General features: G+C 40.5%; 1 protein-coding gene and 1 long non-coding RNA gene across 4 annotated transcripts in view; both read left to right on the forward strand.

Annotated features, from left to right (window-relative positions):
* The window catches only part of LOC129024347 (uncharacterized), a 47,438-nt gene extending 35,859 nt beyond the window's left edge, over positions 1 to 11,579 (forward strand). The window contains exons 2-4 of one of the 2 annotated variants that reach the window (XR_008497073.2): positions 3,159 to 3,347; positions 3,997 to 4,142; positions 11,516 to 11,579. This is a non-coding gene — a long non-coding RNA (uncharacterized LOC129024347). The remainder of the gene's footprint in view (positions 1 to 3,158; positions 3,348 to 3,996; positions 4,143 to 11,515) is intronic. The other variant, XR_008497074.2, reaches the window with a different exon arrangement.
* Positions 11,580 to 12,979: 1,400 nt separating this feature from the next.
* MCTS1 (MCTS1 re-initiation and release factor) lies at positions 12,980 to 21,472 on the forward strand. Of its 2 annotated transcripts, none has more exons than XM_054471324.2 (6): positions 12,980 to 13,311; positions 14,473 to 14,625; positions 15,145 to 15,242; positions 17,311 to 17,444; positions 20,097 to 20,164; positions 21,268 to 21,472. In XM_054471324.2, exons 1-6 carry the CDS (start codon positions 13,301 to 13,303, stop codon positions 21,347 to 21,349), a joined length of 546 nt encoding a protein of 181 aa, XP_054327299.1. In that variant the 5' UTR covers positions 12,980 to 13,300; the 3' UTR covers positions 21,350 to 21,472. The 2 variants fall into 2 exon arrangements, with proteins under 2 accessions (XP_054327299.1, XP_054327298.1); XM_054471323.2 differs by lacking the exon at positions 12,980 to 13,311 and adding an exon at positions 13,428 to 13,932.
* The last annotated feature ends 408 nt before the right edge of the window (positions 21,473 to 21,880 follow it).

Genomic DNA, 21,880 nt, shown 5'->3' on the forward strand with positions numbered 1-21,880 from the left:
GAGTTCGAGACCAGCCTGACCAACATGGAGAAACCCCGTCTCTACTGAAGTGCAAAATTAGCTGGGCATGGTGGCACATGTCTGTAATCCCAGCTACTTGGGAGGCTGAGGCAGAAGAATCCCAAGCTTGAACCCGGGAGGTGGAGGTTATGGTGAGCCGAGATCCTGCCAGTGTACTCCAGCCTGGGCAACAATAACAAAACTCCACCTCAAAAAAAAAAAAAAAAAGTGGGAGGTCAGGTTCAGGGAGAAGAAGCACAGAGCAATATGGGAATGCAGTTAGAGGATAAGAACAATAATAATAATAAAACATAACTTAATAATAACAATAATAATCTAACAGGGCTTTGCATAGATTATTTCATTTAATCCTCATAAAACCTCATGAAGAGTAGACCTTAATTTTACAGATGAGAAGACAGGCACAGAGCTCAAGTGATTTGCCCAAGGTCACAAAGCAGGTATGTCAAACTGGATGCTTACATGTTGAATGATGACAGAGGAAAACAGGGATGTGACTGAGGTATGGTGGGTTTGGCTCATCACAAATTTGGTTAGATGGTTAGTTCTGCTATTTTCTGATAAACAGGGGGCTCTCAGGTATCCCCAAATTTAGCTGTATTTGGACCTGGAGGCAAGAGTTGCTGTTTTATTGGTGTTCCTTATATTGCTAGGTGTGGAAGGATCCAGGCAGTGGTATGACCAGTATATTTTCTCACCTGTGCTCTGCAGAGTGATTGGTGGTAGGGGCAGTGGTGTGGTTCTTAGATGCGTCTTGCCCTAGTTGGATATATAAAGCCAGGCTGCAGCTGCCTCTAAGATATAAGGCTGAGAGGCAGTTTGTGGGAAATGTGAACCTACTGGAGGACTTCACAGGCTGTAGATTCTGAGAGGTGTGAGGCCCAGCAGGGGTCTGGCAGTGACCCAATTCTTTCTTGCAGTGAAAGCATCTCCTCCAGTGTTCAAAGCTTTGGCCTAGCTCCTAAAGAAAACTTTCTTTACTGAAAGGTTTGGGTGCCATGCTTGGTGCTCAAGGAAGTTTGTAAAAAAGAACAGGAGGCCTTATTGCAAACTTCCCTGGGCAGCATTTTAGAGCCTTGTGTCAAGATGACCCTATAAAATCCTTTCAGGATTCTAAGAAGGTAAACACAATTGTTAAATATTTAATGCTTATTACAGCTACATTACTTATTTTAGTATAGTGTATGATAGACTTGGGTTTTCTGTGTCCTGTGCTACATGTACCTCAAGGACCCTTGTAAGATAAATTTCACAGAACATTTATGTACAAGTTACAGGACAGAGAAAATGTATGTCTAAAACATAAAGGTCCTTTATTACATGACTAAATGAAGTTCATTGTTTTAATTTTTGAAGAAGTTTATTTTGAAGCATTTCTTTTTTAATGACATATGGTTAGTTGTAGCAATTATTTATTTGAAGACAAGTTATTTGTCAGGAGCAAACCCTCAATTACAGCCTTGGAAAAACAGAATCCACTTTATGATGATACCATTTACAACACAATATCCAGAAATGCATTGCAGTGAAAAGTGGGCCCTGCTTATGTACCTGTATAGATGGGTTATGAATGAAGGTATTTATGCACACGTACAGATCTGAATAGCACGTTAATACTAATGACCAAACGTGGTATTTGTCATCATTCAGATTTAGTTTCTGTGACTGTCAGAGTGTATGAAAGTAGATTAAAATATATATGTACATGTGGTTATATATCAATTCCCATGCATGTAAGCTCTGTCATAACTTAGATGGCATATGTGTAATTTTTATAAAATTAAAATTTATGGGCCGGGTGTGGTGGCTCATGCCTATAATCCCAGCACTTTGGGAGGCCCAGGCGGGTGGATCACCTGAGGTCAGGAGTTCCAGACCAGCCTGGCCGACATGGTGAAACCCCATCTCTACTAAAAATACAAAAAATTAGCCGGGCGTGGTGGCAGGCACCTGTAATTCCAGCTACTCGGGAGACTGAGACAGGAGAATCGCTTGAACCCAGGAAGCAGAGGTTGCAGTGAGCTAAGATTGTGCCATTGCACTCCAGCCTGGGCAACAAGAGCAAAGCTCCTTCACAATAAATAAATAAATAAATAAAATTTATTATTTCTTGGCTGGGCATGGTGGCTCACGCCTGTAATCCCAGCACTCTGGGAGGCCAAGGCGGGCAGATCACTTGAGGTCAGGGATTCGAGACCAGCCTGGTCAACATGGTGAAACCCTGTCTCTACTAAAAATACACACACACACACAAAATTAGCCGGGCTGGCACACACCTGAAATCTCAGGTACTCGAGAGTCTGAGGCATGAGAATCTCTTAAACCCAGGAGATGGAGGTTGTAGTGAGCTGAGATCGCACCACTACACTCCAGCCTGGGTGACAGAGCGAGACTCTGTCTCAAAAACAAACAAACAAACAAAAAAGTTAACTCTTACTATTATTTCTAGCACTACAGATTTTCACTGTAATACTTTTGTCTTTTTTTTTTTTTTTTTTTTTTTTTTTTTTTTTTTTTTGAGACAAGAGTCTCGCTCTGTCGCCCAGGCTGGAGTGCAGTGTCGCAATCTCGGCTCACTTCAAGCTCTGCCTCCTGGGTTCATACCATTCTCCTGCCTCAGCCTCCCGAGTAGCTGGGAATACAGGCGCCCGCCGCCACGCCCGGCTAATTTTTTGTATTTTTAGTAGAGACGGGGTTTCACCGTGTTAGCCAGGATGGTCTCGATCTCCTGACCTCGTGATCCGCCCTCCTGGGCCTCCCAAAGTGCTGGGATTACAGGCGTGAGCCACCGTGCCCAGCCATTTTTTTTTTTTTTTTTTCTGAGACAAGGTCTTACTCTGTTGCCCAGGCTGGAGTGCAGTGGTGTGATCCTGGCTCACTGCACTCTACCTCCTGAGCTCAAGTGATCCTCCCACCTCAGCCTCCAGAGTAGCTGGGACTATAGGCACACACTACCAGGCCTGACTAATCTTTAAATTTTTTTACAGGTGGGGTCTCGCTATGGTGCCCAGGCTGGTCTCAAACTCCTGGGCTCAAGCAATTTTCCTGCCTCAGTCTCCCAAAGTGCTGGGAATATAGGTGTGAGCCCATGTGCCTGGCCTATTGCTGTTTATAATGTATTTATTGTTAAATGGCAGGCTCCCAGGGTGATTTGAGAGTTGCCAGGAGAGGAAGGCCATTTGGCAAGAATCCTGACAGACAAAAGCTGGAGGAGGGTAGAGCAAGATGGCAGAATAGAAAGCTCCACCGATCATACTCTGCCCCCACAAGGACACCAAGTTAATTACCTACACAGAAGAAATACCTTCATAAGAACCAAAAATCAGGTGAGCCCTCATGTTCATACTGCTAAAAGAGGCACTGAAGAGATTAAAAAACAGCTTGGAATTGCCTACACCACCCCTCCCCACCCCCGGCAGCAATGGCGTGGTGGGAAGAGCATCTCTGGGTGCTGGGGGAGGGAGAACACAGCAATTGTGAGGCACTGAACTCAGTGCTGTCCTGTTAGAGCAGAAAGGAAACCCAGACCAAACTCAGGTGATGCCTGCCCTTGGAGGGAGCATTTAAAGTAGCCCTAGCCAGAGGGGAATCACCAGTCTCGGTGTTTGGAACTTGAGTTTTCACAAACCTCACCAATGAGGACTATAGCACTCTGTCTCCAAGTAAACTTGAAGAACATTCTAGGCCATTAGGACTGCAACTCGTCATGAGTCCTAGTGTTGAATTACGCCCAGAGACATTGGACTGTGGGGGCATGCGCCATACTGAGACACCAGCTGCAGTGGCTAAGGGAGTGCTGGCATCACCCCTCCCCCAATCCTAGGCTGCATGGCTTGTGGCTCCAAAAGAGACCCCTTCTTTCCACTTGAGGAGAGGAGAGGGAAGAGTGGGGAGGACTTGTGTCTTGCATCTAGGATAACAGCTCAGCCATGGCAGGATAGGGCACTGGTCAGAGTTGTGAGGTCCCTGTTCCAGGTTCTACCTCCCAGATGACATTTCTAGACATACCCTGGGCCAGAAGAGAACCCACTTCCTTGAAGGAAAGGATCCAGTCCTGGCAGCATTCATCGCCTGCTAACTGAAGATCCCTTGGGCCTTGAATAACCAGCAGCAATACCCAGGTACTACATCAAAGCCTTTGGGTGAACCTCTGAGACTTCCTGGCTTTAGGTGAGACTCAGCACATTACCAGCTGTGGTGGCTATGGGACAAAACTCCTTTTGCTTGAGAAAAGCAGAGGGAAAAGTAAAGGGGACTTTGTGTTGCACCTTACATACTAACACTGCCACAGGGGGTAGAGCACCAAGTGGGCTCTTGGGATCCCCAATTCTAGGACTTGATTCTTGGATGGTATTTCTGGACCTGCCCTGGGCCAGAGGGAAGCCCACTGGCCTGAAGGGTGAATCCCAGGCCAGGCAGCATGCATGACAAGCTGACTTAAGAGACGTTGGGCTTTAAGAGAACATCTGCGATAATCTGGCAGTACTCCTTGTGGCCTGGGGTGGCAGTGGCTATGGGGTGAACCTCCTCTCCCTTTGGAAAGGGTAGAGAAGAGTGGGAAGGACTGAATGCTGTGGTTTGAGTGCTGGCTCAGCTACAATACAATAGAACACCAGGTAAACATCTAAGGTTTTTGACTGTAGTCCCTGACTCCCAGATGGAACTTCTGGACCCACCTGGGGCTTTGGGGACCTCACTGCCCTGAAGGGAAGGACACAGGCTTGGCTGGCTTTGCCACCTGCTGACTGTGGAGCCCCAGGACCTTGAGCGAACATAGGCAGTAGCCAGGGACAGGTTACAGCAGGCCTTGGGTGAGACCCAGCGCTGTGCTAGCTTCAGGTCTGACCCAGTGCAGTCATAGTGGTGGTGGCCACAGGGGTGCTTGTGTCACCCCACCCCAAATTTAGGTGGCTCAGAACAGAGAGAGAGACTATGTTTGGGAGAAAGTAAGCGAAGGGAACAAGATTCTGTGCCTGGTAATGCAGAGAATTCTCCCAGATCTTGTCCAAGACCATCGAGGCAGTACCCCTGTGAGTCTGCAAGAACCACAAAGAAATTTAAGGTACCACAGAGAAGGAATTCAGAATTCTATCAGATAAATTTTCAAAAGAGAGTGAAATAATTTGAAAGCATCAAGCTGAAATTCTGGAGCTAAAAAAAATCCAATTGGCATACTAAAGAATGCATCACAGTCCTTTAATAGCAGAATTGATCAAGCAGACGAAAAAATTAGTGAGCTTGAAGACAGGCTAATTGAAAATACACAGTTAGAGGAGACAAAAGAAGAAATAAAAAACAAGGAAGCATACCTACAGGATCTAGAACATAGCCTCAAAAGGGCAAATCTAAGAGTTATTGGCCTTAAGGAGGAGGTAGAGAAAGATATAGGGGTAGAAAGTTTATTTAACGGGATGATAACAAGAGAACTTGCCAAACCTAGAGAAAGATATCAATACCCAAGTACAAGAAGGTTGTGGAACACCAAACAGATTTAACCCAAAGAAGACTACCTCAAGGCATTTAATAATCAAACTCCCAAAGGTCATGGATGAAGAAAGGATCCTAAAAACAGCAAGATAAAAGAAACAAATAACATTGAATGGAGCTTCAATACATCTGGCAGCAGTGGAAACCTTACAGATTAGGAGAGTGGCGTGACATATTTAAAGTGCTGAAGGAAAAACACTGTAACCCTAGAATAGTATATTTGATGAAAATATCCTTCAAACATGAAGGAGAAATAAAGACTTTCCCAGGCAAACAAAAGCTGAGGGATTTCATCAACACCAGACCTGTCCTACAAGAAATGCTAAAGGGAGTACTTCAATCAGGAAGAAAAGGGCATTAATGAGCAATAATCACCTGAAGGTACAAAACTGACTGGTAATAGTACACAGAAAAACACAGAATATTATAACACTGTAACTGTGGTGTGTAAACTATTCTTATACTAGGTAGAAAGGCAAAATGATGAACCAATCAAAAATAACAACTACAAAAACTCATCAAGACATAGTCAATACAATAAGAGTTAAATAGAAACAATAAAAAGTTAAAAAGCGGTGGGGATGAAGTTAACGTGAAGAGTTTTTATTAGTTTTTTTGTTTTTTGTTTTTTGTTTTTTTTTTTTTTGCTTGTTTGTTCCTTTATGTGTATAGTGTTAAGTTGTTATCAGGTTAAAATAATGGGTTATAAGTTATTATTTGTAAGCCTCATGGTAACCTCAAACTGAAGAACATATAATGGATAAAAAAACATAGAAAGACATTATGTCATATCACCAGAGAAAATCACCTTCACTAGAGGAATACAGGAATGAAACAAGGAAGAGTAGACCACAAAACAATCAGAGAACAAATAACAAAATGGCAGGAATAAGTCCTTACTTATCAATAATAACATTGAATGTAAATAGGCTAAATTCTCCAATCAAAAGACATAGAGTAGCTGAATGGATGAATAAACAAGACCCATTGATCTGTTGCTACAAGAAACACACTTCATCTATAAAAACACACATGGACTGAAAATAAAGGAATGGAAAAATATGTTCCATGCTAATTGAAATAAAAAAAGAGCAGGATTTGCCATACTTACATCAGTCAAAATAGATTTCAAGGTAAAAACCAGAAGAAGAGACAAAGAAGGTCACCATGTAGTGACAAAGGGGTCAATACAGCAAGAGGATATAACGATTCTAAATATATATGCACCCAACACTGGAGCACCCAGACATATAAATCAAATATTATTAGAGCTAAAGAAAGAGATAGGTCCCAAAACAATAATAGCTGGAGACCTCAACACCCCATTTTCAGCATTGGACAGACCTTTCAGACAGAAAATCAACAAAGAATCATCAAACTTAATCTGCACTGTAGACCAAATGGATCTAATAGATATTTACAGAACATTTCATTTAAGAGCTGCAGAATACACATTCTTTTCCTCAGCACATGGATCATTCTCAAGGATAGACTATATCTTAGGTTATAAAACAAGTCTTAAAAAATTCAAAAATTGAAATAATCAAGCATCTTCTTTGACCACAATGGAATAAGACTAGAAATTAATAACAAGTGGAATTTTGGAAACTATACAAATACAGGGAAATTAAACAATATGCTCCTGAATGACCAGTGGATCAGTGAAGAAGTTAAGAAGGAAACTGAAAAATGTCTTGAAACAAATGATAATGGAAACACAACCTATCAAATCCTATGGGATACAGCAAAAGCAGTACTCAGAGGAAAGTTTATAGCTCTAAGTGCCTACATCCAAAAAAGAGGAAAAACTCCGAATAAATAATCTAATGATGCATCTTAAAGAACTAGAAAAGCAAGAGCAAATCAAACCTAAAATTAGTAGAAGAAAAGAAATAGTGAAGTTCAGAGCAGAAATAAATGAAATTGAGGTGAAGAGAACAATACAAAAGATCAATGAAACAAAAAGATATTTTTTGGAAAAGTTAAAGAAAATTAACAAACATTTAGCCTGATTAACTAAGAAAAAAAGAGAGAAGATCCAAATAAAACCAGAAATGAAAAAGGAGGTATTAAAACTGATACTACAGAAATTCAAAGGATCATTAGAGGCTACTATGAGCAACTATATGCCAATGAATTGGAAAATCTGGAAGAAATGGACAAATTCCTAGACACACACAGCCTACTAAGATTGAATCAGGAAGAAATCCAAAACCTGAACAGCCAAAAGCAAGTAATGAGATCAAAGCTGTAATAAAAAGTCTCCCAGTAAAGAAAAGCCCAGGACCCAAAGGCTTCATTGCTGAATTCTACCAAACATTTAAAGAAGAACTAATACCGATCCTACTCAAACCATTCCAAAAAATAGAGGAGGAGGGAATACTTCTAAATTCACTCTATGAGACTGGCATTACTCTGATACCAAAACCAGACAAAGACACAATAAAAGAAAACCACGGCCGGGCATGGTGGCTCACGCCTGTAATCCCAGCACTTTGGGAGGCAGAGGCGGGCAGATCACAAGGTCAGGAGTTCGAGATCAGCCTGACCAACATGGTGAAACCCTGTCTCTACTAAAAATACAAAAAAAAGCTGGGCGTGGTGATGCGTGCCTGTAATCCCAGCTACTCGGGAGGCTGGGGCAGGAGAATCACTTGAACCTGGGAGGCGGAGGTTGCAGTGAGCTGAGATCGTGTCACTGCACTCCAGCCTGGGCGACAGAGCAAGACTCAGTCTCAGGCTAATATCTCTGATGATCATTGATGCAAAAATCCTCGGCCGGGCGCGGTGGCTCATGCCTGTAATCGAGGTCGAGGCGGGTGAATCACAAGGTCAGGAGATCGAGACCATCCTGGCTAACACGGTGAAACCCTGTCTCTACTAAAAATACAAAAAAATTAGCTGGGCATGGTGGCATGCACCTGTAGTCCCAGCTGCTCAGGAGGCTGAGGAAGGAGAATGGCATGAACCCGGGAGGCAGAGCTTGCAGTGAGCCGAGATCGCACCACTGCACTCCAGCCAGGGTGACAGAGCGAGACTCTGTCTCAAAGAAAAAAAAATCCTCAACAAAATACTAGCAAATTAAATTCAACAATACATTAGAAAGATCATTCATCATGACCAACTGGGATTTATCCCTGGGATTCGAATGGCTCAACATACACAAACCAATCAATGTGATACAGCCTGTCAACAGAATGAAGGATAAAAACCTTCAGTTTCAGTTTGAAATAAAAACCTTTCATTGCAGTTGATGCTGAAAAAGCATTTGACAAAATTCAACATTTCCTCATGATAGAAACCCTCAATATCCGGGGATAGAAAAAACATACCTTAACATAATAAAAGTCGTATACGATAGACCTGCACCTAGTATTATACTGAATGGGGAAAAACTTAAAGCCTTTCCTCTAAGATCCAGAACATGACAGGATGCCCACTGTCATCACTGTTATTCTGAAAGTGCTAGTTAGAGCAGTCAGACAAAAGAGAGATACAAAGGGCATCCAATTTGTAAAAGAAGTCAAATTATCCTTGTTTGCTGATGATATGATCTTATATTTAGAATAAACTAGACTCCATGAGAAAACTATTAGAACTGATAAATTCATTAGAATTGTAGGATACACAATCAAAATGCAAAAATTAGTAGCATTTCTATATGCCAACAGTGAACAATCTGAAAAAGAAATTTAAAAATAATCTCATTTACAATAGCCACATGTAAAATTAAATACCTAGGAATTGACTGAACTATAAGAAGTGAAAGGTCTCTATAATGAAAAGTAAAATACACTGGCTGGGCGCGGTGGTTCACACCTATAATCTGAGCACATTGGGAGTCCAAGGTGGGCAGATCACGAGGTCAGGAGTTTGAGACCAGCCTGGCCAATATGGTGAAACACCATCTCTATTAAAAATACAAAAAAAATTAGCTGGGCATGGTGGCACACGCCTGTAATCCTAGCTACTCAGGAGGCTGAGGCAGGAGAATTGCTTGAACCCAGGAAGCGGAGGGTGCAGGGAGCTTAGATCGTGCCACTGCACTCCAGCCTGGGCGACAGAGCGAGACTCTCTCTTGACATATAAAAAAGTCAATTCAAAATGGATTAAAGACTTAAATCTAAGACCTCAAACCATGAAACTACTGCAAGAAAACATTGGGGAAAATCTCCACAACATTGGTCCGGGCAACGACTTCTTGAGCAATACCCAACAAGTACAGACAACCAAAGCAAACATGGGCAAACTGGATTGCATAAAGTTAAAAAGCTTCTGCACAGCAAAGGATACAATCACCAAAGTGAAAAGACAACCCATGGAATGGGAGAAAATATTTGCAAACTACCCCTCTGACCAGGGATTAACAACCGGAATATATAAGGAGTTCAAACAACTCTATAGGAAAAAATCTAATAATACAATCAAGAAATTGGCAATATATTTGAACAGACATTTCTCAAAAGATGACACACAAATGGCAAACAGGCAAAAGAAAAGTTGCTCAGCATCATTGGTCATCAGAGAAATGCAAATCAAAACTACTAGATATCATCTCACTCCAGTTAAAATGGCTTATATCCAAAGACAGGTAATAACAAATGCTGGTGAGGATGTGGACAAAAGGGAACACTTGTACACTGTTGGTGGGAATGTAAATTAGTACAACCACTATGGAGCACAGTTTGGAGGTTCCTCAGAAAGCTAAAAATTGAGCTACCATATGATCCAGCAATCCTACTCCCGGGTATCTACCCAAAAAGAAAGGAAATGAGTATATCAGAGAAATATCTGCACTCCTATGTTTACAACAGCTAAGATTTGGAAGTAACCTAAGTGTCCATCAACAGATGTTTGGATAAAGAAAATGTGGTACAGATACACAATGGAGTACTATTCAGCCATAAAAAAACGAGATCCTGTCATTTGCAATAACATGGATGGAACTGGAGGTGACTATGTTAAGTGAAATAACCCAGGCCCTGAAAGGCTAACATCACATGTTCTCACTTATTTGTGGGATCTAAAAATCAAATCAATTGAACTCATGGACACACAGAATAGAAGGATGGTTACCAGATGCTGGGAAGGGTAGTGGGGGGTTGGGTAGTAGAGGTGGGGTTGGCTAATAGGTATTAAAAATAGAAAGAATGACTAAGACCAAATATGTGATAGCAAAATAGGGTGACTTACATGGTTTGGATTTGTGTCCCCCCCCCCCACTCTCATCTTGAATTGTAATCTGCATAATCCCCACATGTCTGGGGAGAGACCTGGTGGGAGGTGATTGGATCATGGGGGTGGTTTTCTGCATGCTGTTCTTGTGATAGTGAGTGAGTGCTCACGAGATCTAATAGTTTTATAAGGGGCTCTTCGCCCTTTGCTCCACACATTTCTTTCTCCTGCCACCTTGTGAAGAAGGATGTGTTTGCTTCCCCTTCTGCCATGATTGTAAGTTTCCTGAGCCCTCTCCGGCCATGCAGAACTGTGAGTCAATTAAACCTCTTTACTTTATAAATTACACAGACTCAGGTATTCTAGCAGTGTGAGAATGAACTAGTACTGTGACTATAGTCAATAATAACCTAATTGTATATTTTAAAATAAGTTAAAGAGCACAATTGAATTGTTTGTAACTCAAAGGATAAATACTTGAGGGGATGGACACCCCATTCTCTATGATGTGCTTATTTCACATTGCATGCCTGTACATCTCATGTACCCCATAAATTTATACACCTACTAGGTACCCATAAAAATTAAAAAAAAAAAAATCCTGCCAGTGTGGCACTCACCACAGCTTGGGGTCTGGGCATCAGTTTCACATGTTCATAATGTCAATATTCTAAATGTTGCAGAGTTGATGGATGCTGGGAATGTGGATTCTCACTAAGGATGTTCACAAGAGAGTGTTGTATAAACCAGAATGCCAATTTATTAATTTACAAATGCAAACATAATTGTTCATGCAGATTTGATTGGAACATAGCTAATTCTTTCCCCGCAGGCAGATCTTCATGGGAAGCCAAATTATAATCAGAATATTGTTCATACCATAGAATTAAGACAAGGTGAGTTAGTTGGATCATTTAAATGCATAGTACTGTTTGCTATAATTGCTCTAATGGCCCATCTCCTCAATATGGACTAGAGTATTTACTCCCTGGGGAGACTGGTGTATTTGTTTTGGATGTCAGTGCCTACCCACCCCACCTCCTGAGTAGGTCCTTTTCAGATTTTTAAATTTTTCCATGCTTTCTTGGCTGATCAAAACCCTTGATTAGGCCAGGCACAGTAGCTCATGGCTGTAATCCCAACACTTTGGGAGGCTGAGTTCGGGGAATTGCTTGAGGCCAGGAGTTCAAGATCAGTCTGGGCAACTTAGTGAGACCCTGCCTGTTTCTACAAAAAATTAAAATTGGCCAGGTGTGGTAGTGCATGCCTGTAGTACCAACTACTCGGGAGGCTGAGGCGAGAGGGTCACTTGAGCCGGAAGTTGCAGCTCCAATGAACCATGATCATGCCACTGCACTCCAGCCTAGGTGACAGAGTGAGATGCTGTCTCTAAAACAAAAAACAAAGTGAAACTCTTGATTGGCATAATTTTGTTTCTCTATCAGCTTTCTTTTTAAAAAAAAATTACATAAGTAAAACATGTATCTTTAGCTATTATCTCTTAAATCAGATTACCTTCTGTAATAATTCTATGGGAATTATTCTACGGGAGCACAGTCATTTACGCCTGTAACCCCAGCACTTTGGGATGCCAAGGTGGGAGGATTGCTTGAGCCCAGGACTTTGCAACCAGCCTGGGCAACATAGACCCCGTCTCTACAAAAAAAAAAATAATAATAATAAAAATAAAAAAATTAACCGGGCATGATGGTGTGTGCCTGTAGTTCATGCTACTTGGGAGGCTGAAGTGGGAGGAGCCCTTGAGCCAAGGAGGTAGAGGCTGCAGTGAGCCATGATAGCACCACCGCATTCAAGCCTGGACAAGAATGAGGCCCTGTCTCAATAAAAACCCGCAAAAAACTATGGGAGCATCGCACGGTTGCCAGTGAATAAGGTTATACGATAAAAAACAGGATGCTCAATTAAATTCAGCTAAACGAGCGCTGTATATTTTTAGTGTAAGTATATCCAAAATATTAATAAGGTATACTTACACTGAAACAAATATTCGTTGTTTACCTGAAATTCAAATTTAAATAGGCATCCTGTATTTTCATTTGCTAAACCTGGCAATCCTACCAGCACTTTAACATGAAGCCATGAGAGTTGCCTGGATTCACGCTGGTAGGTAAGCACCAATCCATTCGGTTGCCTCAGACAGGACAGAAACCATTCCCTCTAAAAAAATCGTTTAGTTTGACGATAGGTAGCAACGAAGCACGGAAGAATCTTGACCCTTTGAGGAACCCGTAACTGACGCAAGTGCCATAAATGCTACTTTGATTGATTCCCCGCCCCCTCCATTCTTCTCTTCCTGCAATTGCTCTATCACTTCTTCCCTCTCAAGTCCCGCCCTTTCAGCTACCTCCAACTGCAGAGGAACCGGTTGCCTAAAAGGAGCCGGCAAAAGCGCCTACGTGGAGTCCAGAGGAGCGGAAGTAGTCAGATTTGACTGAGAGCCGTAAAGCACGGCTGGCTCTCGTTTTCCGGATAACGACTACAGCTCCGACTGTCAGTGCCGGCCTTCCTCGTGTGAGGGGATCTGCCGGACCCCTGCAAATTCAATTTCTTTCCCATTCCGGGCCCTTCCCTATCGTCGCCCCCTTCACCTTGGATCATGTTCAAGAAGTAAGGACATGCTGTGGCCTCCATCGGCTGCTCACAAAGGCGGTGGGGTGGGGGTGGGGAAGAGGGCGAGAGCTAAGATCCTCTTTCTCTCTCCCCCGCCCCTGCCATCCTGACTCCCTAAGGTTTTCTATAGTACTATGCTCTCACTCCCAACTTGAACACTTCTTTAAGCTTTCCATCCGTAGTCCTTAATCGGGTTTCAGTCCCTCCACTCCCATTGTTTTTTCTCCTTACCCCTCTTTCTCTTTTGCTCCCCTCCCCCAATTCTGTCTTCATTCCTAGGGTTCTACCAATCACATCCGTGCACTGTGATTTAGGGGCATATCCTCTGTAGCTGAGAGGGGAGCCCTGCGCTCACTGCCATATGTTTATTAGTTATGAACTGAATAAAGGAAGGCTTGACTTCCTGGGTCATGGGAGTGAAGGAGTCTGGGTGACAGGAAGCAAGCGGCCTGTCATGCCTATTGCCTAGCTGCCAGATTAACCTTGCCTTGAAAATAACGATTGCCCCATAGGCTATTCAGTGTAAGGAAGACAAAAATTCCTTGGGAACCTACTAGTGGGTTTGCCTTCCAGATTTGGTAGACGCAAAAAGCAAAGGGGGAACATGGGCAAAGGAAGGTGGGTTTTGTGCATGAAATTTTGAGCAAAAACGAATAGGGATCTTAGAAATCATTATTATCATCACTTAAAATCTCAGCAGATTACATAGCCTAGCAGGGGCCGATTTTCTATGTTATGCTTGGGTTGGTCTTTTGTATCTCAACAATTGAAGGTTTTGTTTTTTGATCTCAGGTTTTATTATTGGTGGGAGCCTGTGTTTCTTCCTAGGTAGAATTGAATAAGATTTTCCAGGAAAGGCATTTGTGTAGCTAATTACAGATTATGGTGCAAAGTATGTCTCATATTCCTCCCCCTAACCCCAGCTAATTGCTGTATACTTGACAGTTTATTTCCATATTGTATTAAGACATTGGTTTTGTGCTGGACAGAGTAAAAGGGAGATGGTATTTTTTTTTTAAAAAAAAGAACAATTTATTTCATAATTAAGTATCTAAATACTTGGTTGGGAATAAATGACTAATTAGAACAGTACCTTTAGGTATTCTGATACCTCTACTTAGAAATGCCTTTTCTTTTCTTGCAAAAATTACTTGGCAGATTTGATGAAAAAGAAAATGTGTCCAACTGCATCCAGTTGAAAACTTCAGTTATTAAGGGTATTAAGAATCAATTGATAGAGCAATTTCCAGGTATTGAACCATGGCTTAATCAAATCATGCCTAAGAAAGATCCTGTCAAAATAGTCCGATGGTAAGTCTTTGTTTTTGTCTGTGTAAAGCTCGGTGTAGCTGAATATTTAATGATTAGATTGCACTCATACTAAATGGAATTATTTTCAGATTAAGTATTGAAAGATTAATAATGGGGTAGACACAGAATAACTCTAAAACTCCAATATTTGTATTTTCAAAGATTTTCTATGTCCCTGAAAAAATGTGGCTTTGTGTATTGATTGTTCTAGTAAAGAGTTAAATGTTTTAGTTCAGAGTTGGATTTAATTTATTTCAGTTTGTTCTTTAGAGAATTGTTTTATTGAATTACCTAACAATGGAATTAATAAAATGTGAAATAAAATTGGTTGTAGCAGGTAATATTTTTCTTTTTTTCTCTACTGAACTTGTATGATAGGAAAAACAATGTAAACAATATTTTTTGGCCAGGATTTTTACTGACTTTTTAAGAAAGTTTATCACTGTGTATGCATGTTTTATATTGTGAATTTTTGAAAGAAAATATCTAACTTGGTACTTTGTGACATTTGTCTTACAGCCATGAACATATAGAAATCCTTACAGTAAATGGAGAATTACTCTTTTTTAGACAAAGAGAAGGGCCTTTTTATCCAACCCTAAGATTACTTCACAAATGTAAGGTTTTTTTATTTTTATTTTTTGAAATTTTACTCCTATTGCAATATTCAAATGTAAAGTCTTGTAAGAAATATGCATTTAATCAGATAAGACACTGCTGGGGGAGAAAAACAGAAATGTGCATTTGGGGATATTGAAAGACACAAAAAGAGTTTAGAGTGACTTCTGATAATTGACTCATTATTTATTAGTACTAGGTAATAATGGATGTAAAACTAAAATGAATGCCCATCTTGTGGTAAATCTGAAAAATGCAAATTCTCTCATGCATTCCAGAAAGCCCAAGAAAGATCATTTATTCATTCATTCAACAAATATTTATTGCCGGGCACGGAGGTTCACGCCTGTAATCCCAGCACTTTGGGAGGCCAAGGCGGGTGGATCACCTGAGGTCAGGAGTTCGAGACCAGCCTTGCCAACATGGTGAAACCCCGTCTCTACTAAACATACAAAAGTTAGCCGGGCGTGGTCACAGGTGCCTGTAATCCCAGCTACTCGGGAGGCTGAGGCAGGAGAATCACTTGAACCCAGGAGGCAGAGGTTGCAGTGAGCCGAGATCACGCCGTTGCACTCTAGCCCGGGGGACAAGAGCAAGACTTAGTCTCAAAAAAAAAAAAAAAGAAAAAAAGAAACAAAGACAAATATTTATTGAACTTACTATGTGCTAGGTACTCAGCTAGGTGCTGAGAATACAATGGGAAGCAAAGACATTTTCTCTGTCCTTAAGAAACTAATAGTCTATTTTGGAGAATAAACAACAATTAGATAATTACACAAATATGTATTTACAAACTCTGATAAGCATTGTGAGCATTTTCATCTTTTATATTTGTATCTATTTGCCTAGTAGAGAAAAGTCTATATATGGGAAAGCGTTGACTAAGTGTCCTTCCATCCAGTTATTTCCTGTGATGTGTGTAAATGCATTTTTTTTTTAAATTGGGCTCTCTGTTACATAGTTTTTAAAAATTGATACGTCATAGCTGTACATTGTCTGCTGTTGTGGTGCCTGTATCCCCCCCCACCTATATATATTTATAATAGTTGTACATATTTTAGGGGTACATGTGATATTTGATACCTTTATACAGCGTGTAATGATCAAATCAGGGTAATTAGGGTATCTGTCACCTCAGACGTTTATCTTTGTCTTGAGAAGACTACAATTCTTCTAGCTATTTTGAAATATACAGTAAATCATTGTTAAATATAATTTCCTTATTGTACTCTCAAATACTGGAACTTATCGACCTGTATTTTTATACCCCTTAACCAACTTCTCCTCATCCCCTTGTAGTTTTTTTTTTTTTTTTTAATTAACAGGCTTTTATTTTTTAGAGCAGTTTTAGGTTTCCAGAAAAAGTAAGCAGAAAGAACAGAGTTCCCTCTCCCCAGTTCAGATTCCCCTATGAATAACATCTTGTGTTGGAATGATACATTTGTAACAATTGATGAACCAGCATTGATACATTATTATTAACGCAAGTCCTTAGTTTACATTAGGGTTTACTTTTTGTATTCTACAGTTTTATGGTTTTTCCCAAATACATAATGTCAAGTATCTACTGTTAAAGTATCATACAGAATGGTTTTATTGCCCTAACATCCTTTGTGTTCCACGTATTCATCCTTCCTCCCCCCACTTCCCCAACCCCAGGTAACCACTGATCTTTTTAATCGTTTTTTTACTCTGCGTTTTTCACTTAACATTATATCACAAAAATTTCCCAGGGCATATTAAGTAGTCTCCAAAAACCATAGTTTTGAAACTATGGTTTTTGGAGAATACTTGGGAGGCTGAGGCGGGAAGATTGCATGAGTCCAAGAATTCAAGGTTATTGTGAGGTATGATTGCTCCACTGCACTCCAGCCTGGGTGGCAGAGCAAGACCCTGTCTCAAAAAAACAAACAAAAAAGATTACCAATTTGGTAAACAAATGATAGTGTTTCAGAGTTTTCTTTTGTATCTGTCAGATTAATTTGGGGAGATACTGTTCAGATCCTTTGCCTTTTTCTATTGAGTCGTTAGTCTTATCATTAATATATTGTATTTCTTTTCTTATAGATCCTTTTATCCTGCCACACCAGCAGGTTGATAAAGGAGCCATCAAATTTGTACTCAGTGGAGCAAATATCATGTGTCCAGGCTTAACTTCTCCTGGAGCTAAGCTTTACCCTGCTGCAGTAGATACCGTTGTTGTATCCTTCCCAGGCTAAAACTGCTGAAAAATGTATTCATTGTGCTCTTATCATTACTGCGAAAGGTGTACCATCCAAGAGAACATTAGATGTACTTTTTTGAAGGTTACTGTTACTCTTATCTCATGCCTTTCTGGTTACATTTGAAGTTGTATAAAGTAATTTTATTTGTTGCTACTAAATTATCTCATCTTAGGTCGTTTCTTAGAAGTTAAATGAGAACAAGTTGCAAAAGAGTCTCAGCTGCATTTCAGCCCAGTCAGGGCCTACTGTTATCAGACTTAGGACACAATAGGGAATTCTTGATTACTAGGGGAAAGGATATAGATGATATAATTGGATCAGCTTTTTGGATATCAACTTGCCACTGTAATGTTCATTTTGACTTACTGACATACATTGGAGTAAAAGCTCTCAAAAGGGAAAAGAATTAGGCACCAGGTATAGGTATCTCTTACCAAGCAACAATTTTGTGTTAGGAGTGAATAGTGGAAAATATTGGCAACCTCCAACTTTTATTTTGAAAATTAATTATTTGAAAAGTTGAGTTTGGGGGCCTCAGAGCATGTTTTCTCAAAGAGAAATGTCAGAGTCCCAGATAGTCCTTAAAGATCGATTCAACTCATGACATAGCTGAATAATTCTGCATTATTTCCATTTCTACCATGCTGTTTCAGCTATTTTCTGGATTAAATAGATTTTTGTGACTATTCTGGACAGGAGAACATCTTCTCCTTTATCATAGCTAAAGTAGCCATTTGCCTCAGGTATAGAAAAGGAATGGTACTTGGTGGGAATAGGGAAATTACTTTTAGAGTGTGTTTATCTTATTTTAGTTTTTGAGATGGAGTCTCGCTCTGTTGCCCAAGCTGCAGTGCAGTGGCACGATCTTGTCTCACTGCAACATCTGCCTCCTGGGTTCAAGCAGTTCTCCTGCCTCAGCCTCTCGAGTAGCTGAGATTACAGGCACCCGCTACCACGCCTGGCTCATTTTTGTATTTTTAGTAGAGACAGGGTTTCACCATGTTGGTCAGGCTGGTCTCAAACTCCTGACCTCAGGTGATCCACCCGCTTTGGCCTCCCAAAGTGCTGGGATTACAGGTGTGAGCCACCGCGCCCAGCCAGGGGTGTGTTTAAGAAGAATAAGAAAAAAAAATGATATTCTCTGTTGGGGCAGTTATAGTGAAGGGGTAGTATAAGTAGTATGTTTATATTCTAGGAACAGCTTATGTTGACATGCTTTTTGCCTAATAGGTGCTCACATATTTGGAACACTGAATGAATTGAAAATCAAGGGAGAAAAGTGAGGATGGGTTTTTTGTTGTTGTTGTTTGTTTTTAATATTTATTAAGTGTTGGTAAATTTATAGTTCTGGAGTTAACCTTAAATGGAAAATTTTCTTAGTACCTAGTCTTTACTTTTAAAAATAATTTTTATTTTGAAACAGTTATAGATTTAGAGAAAGTTGTTAAAAAAAATGGTACAGAGAGGTCTTGTGTACCCTGAATCTTGACTTTTTAAAATATGTACTGCAGTGTTTAACATTCCAGAAACTTCAAATGTTAACCAAGACCACTCTGGTTTTTCTAGAAAGGTTGAAACTGTTATATCGGGCTCTTAAAGATAGACTGGGAATTTAACTATTATTTTAAAACATCCTTTACATAAAACCACCATTCAGGCCGGGTGTGGTGGCTCATGCCTGTAATCTCAGCACTTTGGGAGGCTGAGGCGGGCAGATCACCTGAGGTCAGGAGTTCGAGACAAGCCTGGCCAACATGGCGAAACCCTGTCTATGCTAAAAATACAAAAATTAGCCGGGTGGGGTGGCGTGCGCCTGTAATCCCATCTACTAGGGAGGTTGAGGCCGGAGAATTGCTTGAACTCAGGAGGCGGAGGTTGCAGTGAGCCGAGATCATGCCACTACACTCCAGCTGGGTGACAAAGCAAGACTCCGTCTCAAAAAAACAAAAAAACAGCCGGCCATGGTGGCTCACGCCTATAATGCCACCACTTTGGGAGGCCGAGGCAGGCGGATCATGAGGTCAGGAGTTCAAGACCAGCCTGGCCAACATGGTGAAATCCCGTCTCTACTAAAAATACAAAAGTTAGCCGGGTGTGGTGGCACGCGCCTGTAGTCCCAGCTACTTGGGAGGCTGAGGCAGGAGAATTGCTTGAACCTGGGAGGCAGAGGTTGCAGTGAGCCAAGACTGCGCCATTGCACTCCAGCCTGGGCAACAGAGTGAGACTCTGTCTCAAGAACAAACAAAAATCCCCACCATTCAGTGATCAGAATAATTAATCAGAACAATTAATATTTATTGATTTCACAGTTTTTAGTATTTATGTGCAAGAAATTTTACTCCTTTTTTTGTGTGACTTATTCTGGTTTTGTTAGCATGGGGTTATAGTATTAACATTTGACTTGAAAGAACAGGGGTTATTAGATTTATTCATTTAGCATTTACTGAGTATTTACAGTGTACCCACAGACTCTGCTAGGTCTCTGCTCTCAAGGAGTTAATGGTCTAGGAGAAGACACAAGAGGGGTTCCAAGTGGCTTAACTAGTAACATGATCATTATTTGACACCCTTCCCTTGATGGGGAGGCCCCAAGGCATTTTGATAGTTTTCTTAGCTGTGTTCTTTCAGGCTATCATGGCAGAAGGAAAACAGCATGCTCTATGTGTTGGAGTCATGAAGATGTCTGCAGAAGACATGTAAGTCTTACTTTAGGCCCCCTTAACTTTTGATATATGGGTAACCAACCCAGGAAGCATCAGAATTACAGGCGAAATTTGCTATCATGCATACCACATTACACAAATATCCAAGCACAGAAGCTTCATTTCTGATATTTCCTAACACTTAGGAAGCCAATGAAACCTATTTTGTCTTCAGGATTGTAGTCTTTCTTAAGCACTGAAAAGAACCCATGTGCCAACACAGCTGTTTTATATGTGTGTACGTGGTACTTTAGGAATCTTATTTAGTATAATTTAAATTGGGGGAGGAGGGAAGATGTTTTACTGCTAGCTTCATTTTATTTATTTTTATTTTTATTTTTTAAAATTTTTTTGAGATGGAGTCTCACTCTGTTGCCCAGGCTGGAGTGCAGTGGCGCGATCTCGGCTCACTGCAACCTCTGCCTCCCGGGTTCAAGCTATTCTTGTGCCTCAGCCTTCCAAGTAGTTGGGATTACAGGTGTGCGCCATAATGTTCAGCTAATTTTTGTATTTTTAGTAGAGATGGGGTTTCACCATGTTGGCCAGGCCAGTCTTGAACTCCTGACCTCACGTGATCCACCCACCTCGGCCTCCCAAAGTGTTGGGATTACAGGTGTGAGCCACTGCGCCTGATCATTACTGCTAGTTTTAAAAACAGTGATATATCTCACCACCACACAGTATCTTATATTCTGACCTGGTAGTACAAGAAATGTAGAATATTTAGAGAACTAGTAAAGCTATATTATCAAAACATAGGCAGTATATTTAAAAACTTTAGAACCCATTTGATGACCAAATTAGTGGTATTAATTATGTTTCAGGGTTAATGTAGCACTTTGATATTCCCCTAGTCTTGTGACATTGTTACTCTGGTTCTATAGACCCACTAGTTAGATCACTAAAATCACTTTTAGATATGAGCTGCCACAGAGTAATGTAGTTTAATATAAACAACAATGTAATTGTGATGTCAATAAGTTCTTTACTTGTGGCTTAATAATTAAAAAATAACAATATACTTTGAATTATATTTATCACGAGTAAGACTATAAAAATGCATAAAAGATGTTTATGTGTTTTTTTTCCTTCTACAGTGAGAAAGTCAACAAAGGAATTGGCATTGAAAATATCCATTATTTAAATGATGGGCTGTGGCATATGAAGACATATAAATGAGCCTCAGAAGGAATGCACTTGGGCTAAATATGGATATTGTGCTGTATCTGTGTTTGTGTCTGTGTGTGACAGCATGAAGATAATGCCTGTGGTTATGCTGAATAAATTCACCAGATGCTAAAATTCTGTTAGCTTCAGAAATTATTTTAAGTTTTCTTAAACTCAAGTTAAAATTGGGTAGCAAACTTGGATATTAAAAGGTATCTGGTAAGTAACCAAACTCAGACAACTTAACGTCCTTTCTTAGGCTAATGATATAAGAGTGAAGAGCAGGACTTGGTCAATGGATTGCCACTTTATGGTAGACCTCTAGAGAAACTGTCTAGTTAAATGGGGCTAGAAACTAGACTAGGAATTTTATTCTGTTACTCCAGAGGACCCAGCAGTGCTCATTCTCTTGTGTGTGTGTGTGTGTATGTGTTTTGTTTGTTGATTGTTTTTTTAAAAACAACTTTTCAATGGAAAATTCTAAACATATTCAGAAGTCTGGAGAATAGTATAATGGACCTCTCCATATCCATCACCCAGTTT

This window comes from Pongo pygmaeus, chromosome X (assembly GCF_028885625.2).
Source record: "Pongo pygmaeus isolate AG05252 chromosome X, NHGRI_mPonPyg2-v2.0_pri, whole genome shotgun sequence".
Taxonomy (NCBI): domain Eukaryota; kingdom Metazoa; phylum Chordata; class Mammalia; order Primates; family Hominidae; genus Pongo; species Pongo pygmaeus.

Coding starts and splice junctions, on each gene's coding strand:
- MCTS1 (XM_054471323.2), top strand. Junction 15,243..17,310: donor CCTAAGATTACTTCACAAAT/GTAAGGTTTTTT, acceptor CTTTTCTTATAG/ATCCTTTTATCCTGCCACAC. Junction 17,445..20,096: donor CTGCAGTAGATACCGTTGTT/GTATCCTTCCCA, acceptor GTGTTCTTTCAG/GCTATCATGGCAGAAGGAAA.